This window comes from Leucopleurus acutus (assembly GCF_964270905.1).
Source record: "Leucopleurus acutus genome assembly, chromosome: 11".
Classification (NCBI taxonomy): Eukaryota; Metazoa; Chordata; class Mammalia; order Artiodactyla; family Delphinidae; genus Leucopleurus; species Leucopleurus acutus.
The window spans coordinates 96,069,380-96,092,838 of NC_139152.1; the positions used below are offsets into that span (position 1 = coordinate 96,069,380).

Below are 23,459 nucleotides of genomic sequence, written 5' to 3' on the forward strand. Positions count from 1 at the left end.
ATCCGCCTACCAATGCAGGGGCCACTGGTTCGAGCCCTGGTCCGGGAAGATCCTACTTGCTGCGGAGCAACTAAGCCCGCGTATCGCAACTACTGAAACCCACGCGCCTGGAGCCCGTGCTCCGCAACAAGAGAAGCCACCACAATAAGCCCATGCACCACAACGAAGAGTAGCCCCTGCTCGTCACAACTAGAGAAAAGCCCACATGCAGCAACGAAGACCCAACGCAGCCAAAAATAAAATAAACTAAATAAATTTTAAAAAAAATGTTTGTATGTGCCTACATGCCATTTAGTAAACAGAATACATCCATAGCTTTCAAAAGATTTTTAGGATGTCTTCAAATCCTTAAGAACCACATGCTTTATCAAATTTGATTCTCATGACAGCCCCAAGAGGTGGATAGTATTACTAGAGTTTTGAAGGATACGAAGATGGTTCTGACCATCAAAGAGGTTATGTATACCCAGCTCACTGTTAATACAAGGTAGAAAGTGAAAAGCCCTGTTAGAAAGATATTATTATGCTTTGGAAATTCAGAAGGAGAAATTTATTCTAACTCTTGAAATTGGGGAAAGCTTTTTGGCCTTCAACTCTAAAATTACTATAGCTCATTTGACAATTATCAAATGCCTACTATATTCCAGTTGTTATTCTAGGCACTGGGAATATAACGTTGAGCAAACAGACAAAACTCTGTGTCTTCGAGGAGCTTACATTCCTTTGGGGAAGTCTTACACAGAAAATGTGATCCTTCTCCTCACCTTGTATATTGAAACTTCAGGGCAACTTGGATTATTTGCCTAACAATGCCTTCCATATAATAATGTTTAGTAAATATTTGATTGGATGAGTAAAAGAATGAACCAAAGAGCTGGAAGAGATCTTAAGGGGTCATGATCCCATTTTTCAGGCAGGACCACATGTAATTATCTTTTCTTCCAAATTTTTGCAATGGAATAGAAATTTGAAACCTGGGTTATCTCCTTAATTTGCCGTGTGCTATGAGGAGATTGGGCATAAATTGAAGAAATGAACTTGGGTGTCTCCATCTAATATTAAACTCTCTTAAGTACTTTGGCACTATAGAAATGCAAAGCATCACTGTTTTTTGTCATTTCTAGGGGAGGTGACGCCAGGACTATCCCAGGTGGAATATGCACTTCGCAGACACAAACTAATATCTCTGATCCACAAGGAAGCACAAGGGCAGAGTGGTACAGACCACACAGTGGTACTGCTGTCCAACCCTACATACTATATGAGCAATGATATCCCCTATACTTTCCACCAAGACAACAATTTCCTGTACCTGTGTGGATTCCAAGAGCCTGATAGCATTCTGGTCCTTCAAAGCCTCCCCGGCAAGCAGTTACCAGCACACAAGGCCATACTTTTTGTGCCTCAGAGAGATCCCAGTCGAGAACTTTGGGATGGCCCCCGATCTGGTACTGATGGAGCAATAGCTCTAACTGGAGTGGATGAAGCCTATACGCTGGAAGAATTTCAACATCTTGTACCAAAACTGAAAGGTAACAAATGGGAGCAGAAGTCAAATCATAGGCCAGATTGGGACTAAGACCTTCCTTGCCTGTTTAGACAAAGTTCTTCATTTCCTAAAAAAATCATCATAGCAGCATTGCCCTGGGCACCATGAAAAAATATAAATCTTGGGCTTCCCTGGTGGCACAGTGGTTGAGAGTCCGCCTGCCAATGCAGGGGACACGGGTTCGTGCCCTGGTCTGGGAAGATCCCACGTGCCGTGGAGCGGCTGGGCCCGTGAGCCATGGTCGCTGAGCCTGTACGTCCGGAGCCTGTGCTCCACAACGGGAGAGGCCACAACAGTGAGAGGTCCGCGTACCGCCAAAAAAAAAAAAGAATATAAATCTTTTCCACAAGACTTTAAAGATTTCATTTATTCATTTGCTAAATCTTCATTAGATTATTCATTCACAGAGACTTTTAACTGTTCTAGTTTGAAATCCCAGACAGAGAATTTTAAAGTGGAGGATGAGCATGGGCTGCTTTTCAAGATTACTGATTTTCAAGATTACTGACCAGTCTATTGACCTTTGATTACTACTTATCATACTGCTTTTGCCAACTCTTCAAAAAAGGGCAGTATTCTCAAAGAATGATTTATTCATCACCAGCATGAGAATCACCTGGTGACGCATTATAGAATTACAAATGCATAATAGATACTGGAAATGTAAAATCTGCAGCCCCCACTCCATACCTACTAAATCAGGATCTGCATTTTAACAAGATTCTCAGGTGGTTCGTGTACACGGTTGAATTCATGCCCCTTGAAATAGTCATTTTCTCTACGCTTATTCTGGTGAAATTATGATCACTCAGAATGTTTTGGGATTCCTTTTCTGGAACTTTTCAGAATGTACACTGCATTATAAACTATCCTTAGTGATTCTTACAAATCTACAACTCTAGTAAGCATTTTATTTTTTGAAGTGTCCAAAAGTCACTTAGATCCGAATTTGATAAATAAGATAGATGATCAAGTTGGAAAATACTTGATTTTAGACAAAATAATGTATGATCGTAAAATTTTAGTCATATTCTTGTAAGGTTTATAAACATTTCTGAAGTCAGTCTCTAAAAGAGAATTTCAAAACTGTTTCCAGTGATCATAGATTGAAAGTTTAAAAACCTAAAAAGGTTGGTGTGTGATTTTATAAGCTGACAGCAGATGGTCATGGTTGTTTTACGTTTTAAAAATTACAGCAATTAATTTCTATTGAAAATAAGATTAGAGTTTTACCTGTAATCTACATTTAAAATCACTTTTATTTTAAAGTGAAAATATTTAGGAGATTGTACCACTAATACATATCCGATCAAAATTTTTAGGATTTTTTCCGTCTTCGGTCCCAAAGTCCATTGTATGAAACATACAAACAAACCTTCAGACTTAGATTGTCGTGAATACTACTCATAGGTTTCTTTTTTATTATTACTATTTATTTATTTATTTATTTATTTTTGGCTTTGTTGGGTCTTTGTTGCTGCGCATGGGCTTTCTTTAGTTGCGTCGAGCGGGGGCTACTCTTCATCGTGGTGCACGGGCTTCTCATTGTGGTGGCTTCTCTTGTTGCGGAGCACAGACTCTAGGCACGTGGGCTCCAGTAGTTGTGGCACGTGGGCTCAGTAGTTGTGGCTCACAGGCTCTAGAGCACAGGCTCAGTAGTTGTGGCGCACAGGCTTAGTTGCTTTGTGGCATGTGGGATCTTCCCGGACCAGGGCTCAAACCTGTGTCCCCTGCATTGGCAGGTGGATTCTTAACCACTGTGCCACCAGGGAAGCCCCTACTCATAGGTTTCTGTCAGAAAAAAAAGAAACAAACAAATAGAGACCTGATGTAAATGGAAAAGATTTTCATAATGAGCTTCATCTTATATCTCAGGCAAAAATTGACCATTTCCTTGGGTCTCTAAAGTGAGATGGTGAACTGTGGTTGTCTGTAATGAGAATACATGGCAGATGGAAAAGGAAGGATTTCCTGGGTAAGTGTGGATTAGCATGTATTATCAACTATGAGAGCTCCTTTCACCAATACTGAGATTGTTTGTAAGGGATGGAACACTTTTAACCATAAGGTCATGAGCTGAGTACTTTTTTCTGTCCTTTTGTGTTTAGTTATTTAATGATGCCTCTAGCTCAGTTGTGTGGAGAACAATTGTCATAATTGTTCTTTAACAGTTAATAAATAATAAAATCAAAGCTTGCATAAAGCTTTAGTCTCATCTATCATCTTTATTAAAAACACTGAAGTTTGAGGGCAGAAAAAGCTGTGTGTTCAGTCTCAGAATATCTTGCTGTTTTCAGGGAATGGCCTTTCCAATGATTTACGATCCAATCCTTCAATTACTTCGGTCCTGAGAGTTTGTGTTCAACCCTTTAGAGTTCTATACTACATATTTTATAGTTTTGACTCTTGTTCAAGTCATTATGACAGGTGGTATTTCTTGTTGCTGTTTTATTTTAAATCTGTTTTAAGCCGAGACACATACACTGTGGTATGACTGGATGAGGCCCCCTCACATTCAGCTCCACTGTGACTACATGCAGCAGTTGACAGAGGTCAAAGCCAGGAGCAAGAACAAGGTTCGGGCTGTGCAGCAGCTGGTACAGCATCTCAGGCTGATCAAATCTCCTGCAGAAATTGAACGAATGCAGATTGCTGGGAAACTGACATCACAGGTATGGCTCCTACTGAAAAAGTTCTTTCCAAATTAAAAAATCTCAGCTCTTAGGGTTCAGTGGGCACCTTGAGGTTGTGTACCCGATGTAGTAATCTCATGGCACATGGACATTTAGCTTCTGCTTTGATGTTTACTGAATGTGTCTAGAGACTTGCTCAGAACCTTGCAAGGCATATCGAGTATCCCTCTTGTATCTTTTACCCATGATCTTAGTTGTTCCTCCTTGCAACAACATAAATTAATTCATTTTATTTCCTTTCCTTACCATATCTACAATAATAGCAGCAGTTAGAGTTTGTTAAAGAAGATTCGTAGGACCTAAAACGACAATGCTTACAAATCTGCAGTTTATTACAGGAGAAGGGTACAGTATAGCAACAGCATTAATGTAAGTATACCTGTCACACCCAATGGCTGTCTCACAGCCAGGTCCAGAGAAGCTGGGTGCAGACTTCTGTTGTCCTCCCTTAGGACCGGGCAAGGTGCATTTTCTCTGGCTCAGGAACCACAGATGCATGTATAGAACACCTGGGAACCAGGGAGCCCCAGATAGAATCTCAGCTAGGGATTTTTGGGTTTTGGTCTCATTGGCATATTCCTGCTAGATAACAGAGCTCTCACAGAGACCAAGTATAAACCTTTAATCTCACTGTTATCATTACTGACAGGCTGATACAAACTGTACTGACCTGAAATTTCTTGCAATACTTTGCTTTTATTGTGGTGAAATAAATAAATAAATAAATATATATAAAATAAAATAAAATTTACCATTTAGCCATTTTAAGTGTACAGTTTGGTGTCATTAAGTACTTTCACATTGTTGTACAATCACCATGACTGTACATCTCAAGAACTTTTTCGTGATTTCATGCTGAAACTCTGTGCCCAATAGGGAGTAACTTCTTGTTCCCCCTTCTTGTAGCCCCTAGTTACCACTGTTCTACTTTCTGTCTCTATGAATTTGACTACTCTAGGCAACTCATATAAGTGTAGTCATACAATATTTGTCCTTTTGTTTCTAACTTATGATGAAGACATCATAATGTCTTCAGGATTCATCCATGTTGTAGCATATATTAGAATTTCCTTCCTTTTTAAGACTAAATAATATTCCATTGTATGTATATACAGTGTTTTGTTGTCCATTCATCCATTGATGGTCATTTGGGTTGTTTGCATCTTTAGGCTGTTGTGAATAATTCTGCTGTGAACGTTGCAGTAAAAATATCTGGTTAAGACCTGACTTTCATTTATTTTGAATATATACCCAGAAGTGGAATTGCTGGATCAAATGTCAATTCTTTGTTTAATTTTTTGAGGAAGCACCATACTGTGTTTAGCAATTCATAAGTGTTCTAATTTCTCCATATCTATGACATTCTGGTTTTTTTTTTTTTTTTTTAATAATAGCAATCCTAATGGGTATGAAGGGGTATCTGTGTTTTTTTAATACAATTTTTAAAGGTTATACTCCATTTACAGTTATTACAAAATATTGGCTATATTCCCCATGTTGTACAATACATCCTTGTAGCCTGTCTTACACCCAGTGGTTTGTACCCCCTACTTCCCGATCCCTATATTGCCCCCTTCCCTCCCCCTCCCCACTAGTAACCACTAGTTTGTTCTCTGTATCTATGAATCTGCTTCTTTTTTGTTATATTCACTAATTTGTTGTATTTATTAGATTCCACATATAAGTGATATCATACAGTATTTGTCTTTGACTTATTTCAGTTAGCATAATTAATGCCTTCCAAGTCCATCCATGTTGCTGCAAATGGCAGAATTATTTCTTTTTTATGGCTGCGTTGATTGTGGTTTTGATTTGCATTTCCCTAATGGTTAGTGAGAATGAGCATCTTTTCATTTGCTTATTGCCCTCACAACACTTTTAATCAGTATGTTTCATGCCATGCCTTGACCAAAGTAGTGCCATGCAGAAATTTAGCAAAACAGCTCAAGCGAATTCTAGGAATTAACAGTTCACACCCCCCGACCCATTGTCAAGGCTTTTTCTAATAAAATAAATCCTTAGTTTGATAACAGTTACTTGCCTTACAATGTCATACAATGAGATAGACAATCAGAGTGTCCATGCTGAATCCATTTACAATATCTACAAAATATGGGGTTGGTATAGATTTAAACAGACAGCTGAACCTTCCACTTGTACTTTCTCATGTTTTTGTACTAACCGTACAATTCTTTTGCTTCTCAGATCTATAGCTCACTGTTCTTTTTGGCATATATTGTCTGAATTATTAAGAATCATAATCTTTCATTAATCAGCTGTAAGTATTCATCAGACCAGTTCTGCTGCACAGGGAATAAGATCCTGAGAAGGCTTTAACTCAGTCTCCCATTATATTAGATCACTATTAGTATCTACAGCGTTAATTTTACTTATGACTCCGTATTATACCTTATAATAATACCGCTGTAGTTACAGTATAAATCAGACAAAATAATGGTGTTATCAATTTTTCCCTCCCAACCCAATCTACCTTTTCCCATATACCATGTATTATTCCTCATAGGAGTATAAATCAGAGACCATATCTGTTTTTTCAGGATTCAGAACATCTTGAGTACATAGCCAGATTTCTTCTCTCAGGTTACATGGTTTGACAGATACTGTTCCCCGGTGAGAAGAGTCCTGCAACAGAACCCATTTATCTACCACAGGAAGCACTATAATATTTAAAGTTTTTCCAGTACTCACAAACTACACTATAGGGAAAGAATGGTTAGCCCTCATTTGGGGTGCTGAAGCTGGTAAAGAGCACCTCGACAGGTTGCATCCTCTAGTTAATATCTTCCATAGACTACAGGGCCCATACGTCTCCCACAAATGCATACCCTGGATTTCTGCTATGGGAATTCCTGGCCATAGGGCTTGGGATGCCTTGGACTCCATTTGAATTAAGGAATCTATTAACCTAGCTTATATTAACACGTAAGCTTGTTCCCTTCTCACTGCTGGGTTGATTTGGGCATGTTGTCTTAGTGTATGCTGTAATTAAAAGATTCGTTTTGTGAGCACTGTGTTATTACTTCAAGTATCTTGCCACTTTTGTCTTTACTCCTGGAATAGGATGCCTTCAAGGCACCCTATTCATGGTAGTAGGTCTTTTTCATTTGTAGGTTTTTTCTCATTGAAAGCAAATCTGCCTGGCCAGTTACTCATAGCCCAGCTCCTAATTCCTCTAAGGCTCTCATTTCGAGTGGGCCAACACCAGACATGTTGCCATTGAGTACTAACTGCTTTAGTACAATTAGGAAATAAATTTGGTACCCCCAAAATGGTAATTCCTCCAGGCCTAGATCATATGAGTTGACTTTGGTCTACTCTTAAACAGACTTTGGTTTGAGTTTTCCGTAGCGCTTCCCATAACCAACAGCAACAAATTCCAAAATTCTCAGGAATGTAGGCCCACTAAGTTTTAACTTTCTTTATCAGTGATCCAAGTGTCCCAAATGTCCCTCCTCCTCTTCATGCCTATTCACCCACAAGAAAAGGGCAAATAGCTATTTTTACACATATGTTATTATGACAGATGGGACATGTAGTAGATGCCATTCTACTATCACATTGTGGTACCTTTTTTAAACCATCATCACAATTAATGGCTACATAATGTCCATTTAGATTATTATTAATCAGTGTTTTTCAGGTTCAGCCTGTTAAATATGCCCACAGGTTTCTTCCCAATACAGGTCCTCTATAATAGATCCATCCTATGAAATGAGAATCAAAAAAACTAGCTACATTTGTATTGTTTCACGTAGTCAGACACAGAGCTCCCATCTCTTCATCCATTTTGAGGACATATATCACTCTGGGAAGTGTGTTTGTTAGGTTGGCTATTGTCTAGCTCTCTTTTTGGCTCTTCAGAAGAGGAAGAGATTTCATCAGAGCCCTTCACCCAAGAGCTTCTGAGTTAAGGCTGAGAGAAATATTATTCTCTTGCTTTAAGCATCTCTTGAGGCACCAAAATTGTTAGATTTTCCCTTTTGTGGCACTCATTTATTGGCTCCCTTTCCCTCACCAACAACCTTGCCTTTCCATTCATCATTAATTTTAACTCATACCTTTCCCCGCTAAAGTATAATTTTCTGGTCCAGCCACTGAGCTAGTCCATTCCCAATTACAAGGGGACAGACTGGATAAATACAGAAAAATGGAACTGTACTGTTCCAAGAAGAATTCTTATTAACAATTTGAGCTTCGGTAGGGGCCAGTGATCTATGTCATTGTCCAGTGCATCTGCCTGGCCTGAGTTCCTCCATGTCCACGCATTTCATGGACCTTTGTTGACATTTCAGCAGATCAAATTAGGCCATCAACTAGTTGATTCCAGTCACCTTCAAACCCTGGCATAGGGTTTCTTTGGTGAGCATCAACATGGCCTACTTCGTTTTACCCTCAGAGTTTCCGTAGAGATTTATATAGAGTGGTGGCCCACATGTGGGAATCTTATTCAGTTATTTATGGCCGATTGTTAGACCAATTTCAAGTGCATTGGAGTCAGTATTTACCCAAATAGTGAGGCTTTTATTTGTGTCCATTTCTTCTATCATGGCTAGGAATACAACATGTAATTCAACTCAGTGGACCAGCTTGTTCTTTGATAAGGATGTTACCTTCTGCTGGACTCAATATCTGCTTTCCATACAGAATTGCCTTTAGTTCTGAGCTACCATCTGTGAACCAGACCAATTGCCTGACATCCTTGGGCAGTTGGTCAAAAGGAAGGATCTGAGGAAAAAAGGCTCATAAAGATGATGAGTCTGTCCCATGGATCCCCTGGTAACATACTCCATATAGTGCATTTCCATTTTATGATGGAATTCCTTTGGGCATTGCCCTTCTTGTTGGAATGCTTTCTGGCATGAAATAATACTGTAAATGTATATTGGAAACCATTCTACATGAATGCAAGTTGTTGTAGGTTCTCACTGGTGATTGATAATGAGGAAAATGCATTAACCAGATCAATACAGGATACCAGTCTCCTTTAGCTTGTTGTATCAGTTGAATAGTGTGGAGTGTATTGGGGACAGCTGAGTCTGTGTCTACTGTTAGTGACCTGGTTCATTAGCCTTCCTTATTGGCCACTGGGCTAGTACAGTGAATTTATGGACACTAATATACCTGCATATGACATTTCTTTATTCAGGGCAGTACTGCCTTCTAGGTATCCAATAATGTTTCCAGTTTTCTAGTTGAGTTGGCTTAGGTTAATTCTAATGGCTCCCGTTTTGCATGTCCAGTGAGTACTGGATGAAGGGAAGACCCAAGTTATTCTTTTCTTCATATTACCCAGGAGAGGGAGGATTTTCCATTCAAACATTATATCCATATCAGTTATACATTCAGGTAAGGGAGATACCACAGTATATGCTGTTTTATCATATATTTCAACTTTTAACCAGACCTTAATTTTTTTTAAGTCTTTATTGAATTTGTTACAGTATCACTTCTGTTTTATATTTTGGTTTTTGGGCCACGAGGCATGTGGGATCTTAGTTCCCCAACCAGGGGTCGAACCCACACCCCCTGCATTGGAAGGCGAAGTCTTAACCACTGGACTGCCAGGGAAGTCCCCAGACCTTAATTTTTATTCCTTTCACAGTAGCATCCCCTTATCCCCCTGAATTAATTCTGTCATCCCTAAGGGGCTTATTTTCAGCCCTAAGCAGTACTGCACACTGTGCTCCTGTATCCAGTAGACCTAAAAGAATTTCTTCTTGACCTCCAGTCATTGACTTACACATTTATAAAAGGTCTTGGGTCCCCTGCCAGGAACTGGGTCAAGAGACCTTGGCCTTCATATCAATTTTCTTCTTCCATTACCGCCTTAATATTGAAATCCAGTATTTTGGTATCTGACGATAGTGGCTCATTGGAATCTTTCTCTTTCTAAAATTCCTCTAAATCAGATTAATTGAGTGTATCTGCCTTGAGATTTTTATATCCTGAGGAGTTTGAGGACAAGCAGTTGCAGGTTCTCCACCTTACTGTAAAATTATCATTGTTTGGCACTCTGTCATTTTCCTCCTTTTCATAACATTTTTAATTAGCCATATAAAAAATGAATTGTTGCTCCCTTATTTTCTTTCCATTTGCTACTTTTTATTGTAAAATACACACTACCATTATAACCATTTTAAGTGTACAATTCAGTGGTATTAAGTATATTCACATTGTTTTGCAACCATTACCATTATCTATTTCCAGAACTCTTTAATCATCCCAAACAGAAACTCTGTAACCTTTAAACAATAACTCCCAATTTCCCCTCTCCCAACCCCAATAACCTCTAATCTACTATGAATTTGCCTATTCTAAGTAAGAATAGGCAAATATTCTTCTTGTATAAGTAGAATCATGTAATATTTCCCCTTTTCTGTCTGACTTGTTTAATTTAGCAGAATGTCTTCAAGATTTATCTGTGTCATATATATATATATATATATATATGTATCAGAACTTCATTTCTTTCTGTGACTGAATAATATTCCATTGTATGTATAGCCTGTATCTGTATTTTATTTATCCATTTATCTGTTTATGAATACTTGGGTTGTTTCTACCTTTTGCCCATTGTGAATAATGCTGCTATGAGCATTGATGTATAAGTATCTGTTTGAGTCCTTGCATTAAATTCTCTTGGATATATGCATCAGAGTGGGATTGCTGGATCATATGATAATTCTATGTTTAACTTTTTGAGGAACCATGTGGCTTCACCATTTTACACTTCTGCCAACAATATACAAGGGTTCCAATTTCTCTACATCCTCACCAACACTTGTTTTTAGGTTTTGGGGGGTTTTGTTTGTTTGTTTTGATAATAGCCATCCTAATGGATGTGAAATGTTACCTCATTTTGGTTTTGATTTGCATTTTCCTACTCACTCATGGTATTGGACATCTTTTTGTGTGCTTATTGGATTTTAGTATATCTTCTTTGGAGAGATGTCTGTTCAGTTCTTTTGCCCTTTTTTTAATTGGGCTGTTTGTCTTTTTGTTTTTGAGTTGTAAGGGTTCTTTAGGTAGTATTCTGAATACTATGTAAAGTATCAGATATATGGCTTGCAAATATCTTCTCCCAGTCTGTAGGTTGTCTTTTCACTCTCTTGACAATGCCCTTTGACACACAACAGTTTTAAATTTTTTTTAAAAATTTATTTATTTTTGGCTGTGTTGGGTGTTCGTTTCTGTGTGAGGACTTTCTCCAGTTGTGGCAAGCGGGGGCCACTCTTCATCACGGTGCACTGGCCTCTCACTATCGTGGCCTCTCTTGTTGCGGAGCACAGGCTCCAGACGCACAGGCTCAGTAGTTGTGGCTCATGGACCTAGTTGCTCCGTGGCATGTAGGATCTTCCCAGACCAGGTCTCAAACCCGTGTCCCCTGCATTAGCAGGCAAATTCTCAACCACTGCGCCACCAGAGAAGCCCCAGTTTTTAATTTTGATCAAGTCCAATTTATCTAGTTTTCTTTTTTTGCTTATTTTGTTGTCATATCTAAAAATCCATTGCCAAATTCAAAGCTATAAAGATTCAGCCCTATATTTTCTTTTAAGAGTTTTCTTTAGTTTTAGCTCGTAAGGTTAGTTCTTTCATCCATTGTGAGTTAATTTTTGTATGTGTTTCTTAGCAGAAACATAGGGGTGAATCTTCATGACCTTGGATTTAGTAGTGGAGTCCTAGATATGACACCAAAAGCACTAGCAACAACAACAAAATAGATAAATTGGGCTTCATCAAAATTAAAAACTTAAAAAAAAATTAAAACCTTTTGTGCATCAAAGAATATTATCAGGAGAATGAAAAGGCAACTTTGGAATGGGAGAAAATATTTGCAAATCCTATATCCGATAAAGATCTAGTATCCAGAATATGTAAAGAACTCGTAACAACTCAACAAGAAAAAAGATAAGGGTTCAACTTCATCCCCTTGGTGTCCTCTTTCTTACTGATTTTATTTCTCTTGTAAAGTCCTAAACTCCGTATTATCTTTTTTTTATCCATATGAGGAAGTTGAGATAAAAAAATCTGAAACTACCTGTTTATATCCTCCTGAGATCCAACAGCAAAGTCATATATGAAGCCCCTGCTGGTGAGCATCCTTTATCACAGTGTCTGTTATAAATTTAGTAAGGGGCATTCCATAAGGGTGCTCATTTCCTTCATCATACAGCCAGTGCAATACTGCCTACATCTACAGCATTTCTGCAGCTTCAGTAGGCACCAACCATTTATAAGACAAGGGAGAAGCAGGGCAATTGCCTATGTCTGGATATGTATGGTGGACCCCTCCCTTAATGCATTCTGGTAAACCAGGGGTTTCTCTGAAGCTACAGTGAGCCCTAATTCCCCTCCACTCAACAGTGTTTAAAGCCAGAGACACTGCTCCTTGATCTAAAATTCTTAGGAACCATTTTTAGTTCATCAGGGTGTTGCATGTAAATCTGAAAAATGGCTCATTTCTTTCACCGAATAACCCCTTCCGAGATTTTTTTTTGTCCCCCATCAAACAGTTTACCCTACCTGAATTATCTTAGTTGTAGTGTGTATCACAAGCTTAGCTGGTTCATCAAAAATTACAGTGGCCCAGGTTCCTTTGGTTAGAGCTTTACCTGCTGCTCAAAGTAGGTGAAACTCATCTGAAGAGGATTCTGAACTTTCTCAGATCAATGCTGAAAGCCGCAACCATATCACTGAGTTTTTAACAAGACCACTATCGGTTTGCAATTCCTTTCTAGTCCATTATGCTAGCTGCTAAAGTTCAGGTTCTGTTATTTTCAGATTCCACTGATTTCAAAGCCAGTACTACTTTAAACCAGTGGTGGCTTGGCAATCATCCAAGCTCATAATTTTCTTTTTTTTCACCCTTTTTATCAGAATCATTCTTTTTCTTTCAAAATAATACCTTTACCATATATTAAGAATAATTCAGATATGCTGGAACAACTGGATATCTACATGCAAAATAATGATCTTGGACCCCTACCTCATACCATATATAAAAATTAACTCAAAATAAATCAAAGACCTAACCTTAAAAGCTAAAACTATATAAAACTTAACAGAGGGTGGCACAGTGGTTGAGAGTACGCCTGTTGATGCAGGGGACGCGGGTTCGTGCCCCGGTCCGGGAAGATCCCACATGCCGCGGAGCGGCTAGGCCCGTGAGCCTTGGCTGCTGAGCCTGCGCGTCCGGAGCCTGTGCTCCGCAACGGGAGAGGCCACAACAGTGAGGGGCCCGCGTACCACAAAAAAAAAAAAAAAAAAATTAACAGAAACATAGGGTGAATCTTTATGACCTTGAATTTGGCAATGGATTTTTAGATATGAAATGAAAATAAGCAACAAAAGAAAAACAGATAAAGTGGACTTGATCAAAATTAAAAACTGTTGTGTGTCAGAGGGCATTATCAAGAGAATAAAAAGACAACCTACAGAGTGGGAGAAAATATTTTCAAGCCATAAATCTGATAATGGTCTGTATTCAGAATACTATGTAAAGAACTCTTGCAACTGAAAAACAAAAACACAAACAGCCCAATTACAAAATGGGCAAAAGAGTTGAATAGACATCTCTCCAAAGAAGATATACAATGAAAAGATGCTTAATATCATTAGCCACTTAGGAAATGCAAATCCAAATCTAAATGAGATACCACTTCACACCCAATAAGATAGCTTATTAAAAACTAAACGAACAGACAAAATAACAAATGTAGGCGAGAATGTGGAAAAATTGGAACCTTTGCACATTACCAGTGGGAATGTTCAGTCACTGTGGAAAATACATGGGGGTTCCTGAAAAAATTAAACAATTATCATATGATCTGACAGTTCTTCTCTTAGGGATATACCCAAAAGAATTAAAAACAGGTACTCAAACAAATACTTGTACACAAATGTTCATTGAGACACTATTCAGGATAGCCAAAAGGTGCAGACAACTCACATGTCCGTCAGTGGATGAATGGAATAACAAAATGTAGTATATATATCAATACATACAGTGGTATACTATTCAGCCATAAAAAGAAATGACATACCTTCCACAGCATTGACGAACCTTGAAACCATTATCCTAAGTGAAGCAAGCCAGACACAAAAGATTACATATTGTATGATTCCATTTATATGAAATATCCAGGATATGTAAATCCATAGAGACTAAAAGCAGATTTATACTTGCCAGGGGCTAGGGTGAGGGGGATATGGAAAGTAACTGTGTACTGGGTACGGCATTTTCTTTTGGGGTGATGACAATGTTTTTGAACTAGGTAAAGGTGACGGCTACACAACATTGTGAATATAGTAAATACCACTGAATTGTTCACTTTTATTGGTTAATTTTTTGTAATGTGAATTTCATCTCAGGTTTAAAAAATGAATGAATGAATTAGATGCCAACTGTACTAACTATGGCAGTTAAACAGGTCAGTTGTTAAAGAAGACTCAGTGACAGTGCTTACAAGTCTACAGTTAGTACAGAAGAAGGGTACAGTATAGCAACAGCATTAATGTAAGAATATCTGTCACACCCAATGGCTGTCTCACAGCCAGGTCCAGAGAAGCTGGGTGCAGACTTCTGTTGTCCTCCCTTAGGACCGGGCATGGTACATTTTCTCTGGCTCAGGAACCACAGATGCATGCACAGAACACCTTGGAACCAGGGAGCCCCAGATGGAATCTCAGCTAGGGATTTTTGGGTTTTGGTCACATTAGCATATTCCTGCTATGAAGCAGCATAGCCCTTCAGAGGTCCCAGGGACAAACCATTAATCTCACTGTTATCAGTACTGACAAGCTGATAACAAAGTGCTTGGAAACTCTTCTCAACGCTGTTAACCAGCATATTTCAGACTTTGACCAGGATCAGTGCCGAGTGGGAACTTTAGCAAAACAGCTCAGGCTAATTCCAGACCTGCTGGAATTAACCTCACAGCAGAACAGCACACAGATATTTGAAGGCTGCTTTCCTGTGTTCTACCTTAGTCTTTCCAAAGTGAAGACTTGTTTTCCTTAACTATTCCTCATTTGTTATATTTTCCCTTATTTTGGTATCCCTCCTCTGAGCTGTAGTTTGTCAGTGTCCTTCAAGTACAGTGTCCAGTGCTCTTGCCACAACCAGACCAGCAAAGACTACTTATAGCTAATTATAAATGTGATGAGCGTTATGTCTTTGTCTTCCTGCAATCACTGATTTTTAAAATAAGGAAGAAGAACTAAGACTAGATCTGTGGGATAATGTTAAGGGCTCCAGAGGAATTGATATCAGTCCAATGATCAGATGTCTTTGAATAAGGTGTAAAATCAGTTTTAAATCTACCTAGGAGTATTCTGACCCACACTTCTGTCACTTGTCCTCACATAGTTATCCTGAGAGACTATTTTAAGTATTGTCCTACAATTTAGAAGTATTAAGTCTGTGGTATTCCCTTTATCTACCAATTCAGTAATGACAACAGACAGGGAGATGGAATTTGGCCTTATTTTTCTTTCTTTCTTTTTTTTTTTTAAGAAATCCAAAGAGGATTTTTTAAATTTTATTTATTTATTTATTTAATTTTTGGCTCATTGGGTCTTCGTTGCTGCCTGCGGGCTTTCTCTAGTTGCGGCGAGCAGGGGCTACTCTTCATTGCGGCGCGCAGGCTTCTCATTGCGGTGGCTTCTCTTGTTGCGGAGCACGGGCTCTAGGCGCATGGACTTCAGTAGTTGTGGCTCGTGGGCTCTAGAGCGCAGGCTCAGTAGTCATGGTGCATGGGCTTAGATGCTCCGTGACATGTGGGATCTTCCCGGACCAGGGATCGAACCCGTGTCCCCTGCATTGGCAGGTGGATTCTTAACCACTGTGCCACCAGGGAAGTCCTGGCCTTATTTTTCTTAATAAACAATTTCTAGCTGTCAGTGATTTTTATTCCCTCAGTATTCCCAATTGTAATCTAGAATGTTTCTGTAAGATTTTTGGATATTTGGACAAAATAGTTTCCTTAAGAAAAGTTATGGTAAGAAAAGCAAAAACAAAAACCCCCAAACAACAAAAAAGAATAGTTATGCTATATTTCTGTGGCTTAGCCCAAACAAAAATTTCCCTTCTTTTGGGGGGCAAGCCAAATATAATTTGTGCCTATGTGATACTAATCAGTTGGACTGTGTGGCACTCTGATTTGGTTTAAAATAAGTAAAGGACCTTGCCATTAGAGTTAAGTAATGTTTACAGACAGAGAATTGCTAGAATATTTGGGCAGAAGGAAAAGTGGGGTGGGAATCAGACTTTCTCCAGGTCTGATCTCTCCTGTGGCTGAACGCATATCCTCCCTCCTGGACATCTCTCCCTGAATTTCCTGTAAGTATCTAAACTTGTGCTCTCCCTCCACCAAACCTGACTCTCCTCCTGTATTCTTTCTCATGGTTAATAATATCAGTGTTTACCCAACAACCATAGATAGAAATATGGAAATTATCCAGATAATTGCTTCTCCCCAACCCTTATATCTAATTAACTACTCCACAAGTGCCCTCCTAGGGAGGCAGAATAGTGTAGTAGAGAACAGACCTGGGTTTTAATACCAAGCTGTGTTATTTTGACCTATGCCTAGCACAGTGGGACACCTACTATCCCTTTGCTGTCTATTTGCTTCCATTATTGCCTGAGTATAACTCTACCATGGCAGAGTGAGCTTTATAAATCTGATGTCCCTCTCCTACTTAAACAACTGGGTGGCTCCTTGTTGTTTTCAGGATTACATTTCAACATGCTCATGCAAGGCCTTTCATGGTATGGCCCCTCCTACCTACCCTTCCAGCTTCATCTCTTCTTGTTCCTCCATATGTGCTTGACATATGTGCTGACATATGTGTTCCAGCATATGTGCTGGCCATCCTGAACTCTGAGATGGGCCACAGTCCTGTGTCATCCCTCTGCCCTGAGTGCCCTTCCCCTCCTTTCCAAATGGCACAGTTTCCTTATTCTAACCTCACCCATATGGGGACACACACACAAAACCTTTATGAAATCATTCGTGAAATGCTTTTTCTCTCCACTCTCCCTTCTCCATAAACTATACAGTATCCATTCATGATGTACTCTGATTATGAGATGCACAGGGTGAAATGCAAAGAAAACCCATTTTACATTTTTAAAGAGTCAGAACACAAACATTTAAATAGCACCTAGTGGGACTTCCCTGGTGGCGCAGTGGTTAGGAATCCGCCTGCCACCGCAGGGGACACGGGTTTGATCCCTGGTCTGGGAAGATCCCACATGCACGGAGCAACTAAGCCCATGCGCCACAACTACTGAGCCTGTGCTCTAAAGCCCATGAGCCACAACTACTGAGCCCACACGCTGCAACTACTGGAGGCTGCACACCTAGAGCCCGTACTCCGCAACAAGAGAAGCCACCGCAATGAGAAGCCCACACACCACAATGAAGCGTAACCCCCGCTCGCCGCAACTAGAGAAAGCCCGCGCGCAGCAACAAAGACCCAGCGCAACCAGAAAATAAATAAAATTTTTAAAAATAGTAAATACATAAATAAAACAAAGTTTAAAAAAAAATAAATAGCACCTAGTGAGGTAAGAGAGTTAAGTGTTAGTTGGGAGTGTGGGCTACATTGTGACAAGACAACCTAATAAGTGGCAGTCTTAAGGTTTGCCCCTTGGTCTTTACAGAAAAGGTATCACACACATAGTGAGGATAGGTGCCATGAAGCACGTACCATATATACCTGGAATCATCTGTGAAGAAATGGATTCATAGGAAGCACATTGATTACAAAAAGAAGTAAAGCAAAATCAGGCATTTGACCACCTATGAAGCAAAAGGAAGTTTTCTATCTTGTTTAGTCTGCATAGCAGTGTAAAAGGGCCATGACTTCAAAAATTCTCTGTACTATTCATTAACAGTTTGAAAGGAAATAAACAAAAAGACAAATCCCTCTTTTAAGTTTATGAGCCTCAAGACTTCCCTGGTGGGTCCAGTGAGTAAGACTCCGTGTTCCCACTGCAGGGGGCCCGGGTTGGATCCCTGGTCGGGGAACTAGATCCTGCATGCATGCCTCAACAAAGATCCCACGTGCCACAACTAAGACCTGGCGCAGCCAAAATAAATAAATAAAATAATAAATATTTTTCTAAGAAGTGTATGAGCCTCAGTAGAGCTACCACACTTTTCCTTTTTTCTGTCGTGTTTTTTAATTTTCTTTCCTTTTGGCCACGCCTCATTGCTTGCGGGATGGGATCTTAGTTCCCCTGTCTCCAACCAGGGATTGAACCCGTGCCCCCTGCAGTGGAAACTCGGAGTCCTAGCCACTGGACCACCTAATTAGTCCCTAACTAATTTTAATTGCTAATTCATTCAGCAGATATTTATTTTAAGTACCTCCTGTGGTGGCAGGCACTGCTTTAGGTTCTAAGGATACAGTGGTGAGCGAAACAGACTGTCCCTGTGTCCCTATCCTCAGTCCACATACATTACTGAGGAGAGACAGTAAACAAATACATGATATATAGTCAGCTGGAATTAAATACTGTGAGGAAAAATGAAGCAATGGAGGGGGATAAAGTGTGATGGAAAATGCTAATTTAGATATAGGGTGGTCAGGAAAGGCCTCTCTGAGGATGAGACATCTGAAGAAAGATGAGAATGAGAAAAGGCAGCAGGCCATGCAGATATTCCCATTACATCCCAGTTGCTTTTCCTCTCTTGGGCTTTATGATGATGTTACCTTGTATTAAGAAGTGTTATTGGGCTTCCCTAGTGGCGCAGTGGTTGAGAGTCCGCCTGCCGATGCAGGGGACATGGGTTCGTGCTCTGGTCCGGGAAGATCCCACATGCCGCGGAGCGCTGGGCCTGCGCGTCCGGAGCCTATGCTCCGCAACGGGAGAGGCCACAACAGTGAGAGGGCCACAACAGTGAGAGGCCCGCGTACAGCAAAAAAAAAAAAAAAAAAGTGGTATTAAAAACATTTCTTCCTCAATTCATTACTTCATTTAACAACTTGAGAGAAATTCCTTTCTAGTTGTAGTATCATATAATCATATTCTTGTGCAACTGGTTTGTTTTTATCCCACAGACACTGGAAATTATATAGCCGACAGAGTTTCCCTTTTCACATTGACTGCTAGAAAACTCAGAGATTAATTTGTGGCCTGTCCATATTAGCCATAGTAGTTGTGAAGGTCATTATGGTATGCCTCTTTTTGGTTTGGTTTTGTTTAGCATCATTCCTCTCAAACCTGCCTTTTTTTTAACTCTACCATGAATTCATGCTGTCTTGTATTTTATGTATCCATGTAATCTAATCAGAAGCCTTTCTGGAACAAGGTACAGTGGTGAATTATAAACATATATGTTTATAAAGGTAGAAAACATGACACATAGAGAATTACAGTACTTACATTGGTAGTATAGGCCGGTGGTTCTCAACTGAGGGCAGTTCTGTGTCCCCCAGGGGACATTTGGCAACATCTGATTATCACAGTTGGGAAATGCTACTGTCATCCTACATTGAACAGGACAGCCCTCAAACAAAGAATAATCTAGCCCAAAATGCTGATGGTGCCAGGGTTGGGAAACCTTGCTGTAGACTGGACCAGTCAATCCACAACTTCATACATTCCAGGGCTGTAGAAGCATTTTGTAATGTAAATGTCAAATGTGTTTCCATGTAGCTTATTCTAATATACAATGTATATTCTAAGTGGGTAGGTTGGGTGCCCTTCCACTAAGTCTGTCATCAGTCAGCTATTACTGAAAGCAATATTTCCCCCTTTGGAAATCTGTATTATGATGCCCACAAAGCCATAACTTCAGGTTGACAAAGTTGGGGAGAAGTGTGCTTTTCGTTTGACCGCCAGTATTTTGAACATTTGAATAAGCAGCGTAGTTAAAATGAGACTATGTTCTTTTCATTCTTCATTCTTTTTGCAGGCTTTCATAGAGACCATGTTTGCCAGTAAAGCCCCTGTAGAGGAAGGCTTTCTTTATGCTAAGGTGAGCATTAAATGGCTGGAAAAGTTTTGTTGGACGCAAATGTAATTTCATTGATTTGCATATGGCATCCAGTTGGCTTTCATGGACGTGAGCAAGATATCAGTGGAGAGGATTTGGTTCTTAAATGTCAGTGGTAATTTATTAGATGAGTCTAAAATATGTAGAGCTACAGTTAGATGGAGAAAATTGCGAAGTAGAACAGGTAAAGAAGGAAAGACTTTTGCAAGTGTGAGTTAAGAATAATACTGTTTAACTAATGTAAAGGCAAAGAATCTGAGGTGGTGTTGCAGATAGTAGCAGATATGAACCAGTCTCCAGCTCCATCCTAGGATATAATGAAATTAGTAGAATTTACCATTTCCCTAGCATCCTTTTTCACACTTCCAGAGCATGTAGGTCGGTAGCTATTTGAAAGGTTGAAATTGGTAATTTAGAGCTGTTGTTGAAAATGCAAGCCATATTTCAATGTTGATCTAAATAAGAAAAAACAAATAGTAACATGTAAAGTATCTGACCGTTTCTCTGTACTCAGCCCAATCATAGGCTTTCCATGTTCTCTTCTGGACTTAACAGTTTGAAAATCACAGGAAATTTAGAGCACTCAGGAGAAAAGAACAGATTTAATAATAGAGTTGAATAACAGTATTGGGGTGAGCATAAAAGAAATGGCCTGAAGTTACAGCATAATAGTTTGGTTAAAAAGATGTGACGAATAGTTTTCCATTGTTAAGATAAGTACTTGAAATGGAGGTTTGGGCTGTTGAAGAGAGCCTGTGCTGGGGCTGCCCTGAGGAAATCTCAGTCAGACTTTCAGTCGTACTTTGCTCTTGTTTTGCAGTTTGAATTTGAATGCCGGGCCCGTGGTGCAGACATCTTAGCCTACCCACCTGTGGTGGCTGGAGGTAATCGGTCAAACACTCTGCACTATGTGAAGAACAATCAACGCATCAAGGTACACAGACCCCCTTCAGTGCTGCTTCCTCTGGGTCCAGATGCCTTAGTAAACTCTAACCTCATGGTCCCCTAACCTTCAGCTTTCACAAACTAACTGCTATATATAAATCCCTTACAGACATGATCTCATTTGATCTGCACATTAGCACTGTGAGATAGGAACAATTATTAACATGCCTGTTTAATAGATGAGGAAAATAAACTAAAAAATTAGGTAACTCGTTAGTGCAGAGCCAACTATTCTAGTCTAAAGCCTCTGCTCATTTCACTTGATAAAGCTCCTTTGCTAAGGACTTGTGGCAACAGTGGGCCAAGCATATTTTGGGAGGAGACAGGTTTTACGACTATCTTGTTAGCTGTGAGGGAACTTATTTTTTATGGTTTTCTCCCCAAGTGACTATACAAGTAAAGAATTGTGTATTCCTTTATTAAGTCTATTTTTAATTATCTACTTTAATTTACAGTAAATTCAAAAAATAAATATAGCAAACATAAATTATACAATATAATTTTTTTTAATGAATACCCATGAACCAACGAGTCAACTCAAGAGCCAGAACATTATCAATATGTTACATCTGCGTGCGTACCCTTATGCTCTGGCACCCTACTGCCTCCCTCCCAAAGGTCACTAACCAGTATCCTAAATTTTGTTTGTCATTCTCTTGATTTTTTCAATAGTTTTATCACAGACATGATTCCCCAAACAATTTAATTAGTTCTGCTTGTTTATGAAATATATAAAAATCATATATTGCTATATGTAGTTTTGGGGACTCAAACTTTTCTTTTAACCTCAAGTATGACAAGATAATACAAATTTTTTCTCAGGTATTTGTATCTGTTTACACTCCTACCAGCAGTGTATAATTCTGTTGACCACATCCTTTCCATCCCCTGATATTATCAGACTTCTTAATTTTTGCCATTTTAGTTGGAATAAAACAGTATCTCATTGTGGTCTTCATTTCCATTACCTCAATTACCAGTGAAGTTAAGCATCTTTTCTTATCTTTGGCATTACTGCTTTCAACTTGCTAATGTGTTGTTTAGGATATTCTGATTTGTGTACATGAATGAGATTGTCTTATAATTTTTCTCATACTGACTTTATGGTTTTCATTTCAAGGTCAAACTAAACTCATAAAATGAATAGTTTATTTTTTAATATTGTAAAATGGTTTGAATTAATGTTTCTTGATGGGTAGGACTCTCCTGTGGAATTATTTGGGCCAGATATCTTTTGTGGGATTTTTAACTATGATTCAATTTCTTTAATATACTGAGGCTTTTTATTTTTCTTTTTCTTTTTATTTATTTATTTATTTTACATTTCTTATTGTGAAATGTAACTACTGGAAAAGTACTTAAACCATAAAAGAATAGTTTAATGGGTAATTATAAAGTTAACACCCATGTGACCGTTACCCAGGTCAAGAAATAAAACATGTAGGCAAGCTACAGCCCTCTGGGTGAAATCCAGCCTGCCACTTTGTTTTTTAAATAAAACTTTATTGGAACACAGTGGTTTCCACTCCCCCACCCCCACCCCATGGCAGAGTTGAGTAGTTGCACCAGAGGCAGTACGGTCCACAAAATAAATATTGTCTAGCCCTTTACAGGAAACACTTAACCCCTGAAATAGGACATTACTGTGACCCCCCCACCCCCAAGAAGCTTTTCCACCATGTGGTCCTTCCCTCCCTGTGATAACTCCCTCTCTCCCTGATAGGGTAACACTCTCCCAATTTTGATGGTAATCATGTCTTTGCTTTTCTTTTTATTTTACAATTAATAAAGTAGTTTATATAATTTGGTTTTGGTCATGTTTGAACTTTATGTATTTGAAATATTATGTCTGTGTCTTCTTTTGTACAGCAGTATATTGTTGTATGCCGCTGTAGTTTGTTCATTGTAATTGCTAGAGTGTAGAATAGCAGGTAGAGTATGGTCTGTGAAGTTAAATATATTTTTATAAGAATGCTAAGACATTATATTATGTGCTCTTTTTCACTCTTATTTTCTCTCAACTGTACTGTGAAGTATCCCAGAGGCCTTATGACATGCAATATCACACCAACTTGAATGTAGAAGCAAATATGAGACTCCAGCTGTCTTCTCTTTGTCTATGCTAGACAGAGATTTGCAAAAATGTAAAACAATGCCACTTTTCTAACTAAATATTTTTATTTAGAAAAATAGTTATTTTCATTAAAAATGTTATTTTAGCATGTAATTAGTGGGTTTATT

At 39.0% G+C, this 23,459-nt stretch overlaps 1 protein-coding gene across 1 annotated transcript in view; it reads left to right on the forward strand.

Annotated features, from left to right (window-relative positions):
• The window catches only part of XPNPEP3 (X-prolyl aminopeptidase 3), a 56,797-nt gene that overhangs the window by 16,990 nt on the left and 16,348 nt on the right, over nucleotides 1-23,459 (forward strand). The window contains exons 3-6 of the mRNA XM_082849702.1: nucleotides 1,125-1,532; nucleotides 4,019-4,221; nucleotides 20,193-20,255; nucleotides 21,094-21,207. Coding sequence (XP_082705828.1) covers nucleotides 1,125-1,532; nucleotides 4,019-4,221; nucleotides 20,193-20,255; nucleotides 21,094-21,207 — 788 coding nt within the window. The remainder of the gene's footprint in view (nucleotides 1-1,124; nucleotides 1,533-4,018; nucleotides 4,222-20,192; nucleotides 20,256-21,093; nucleotides 21,208-23,459) is intronic.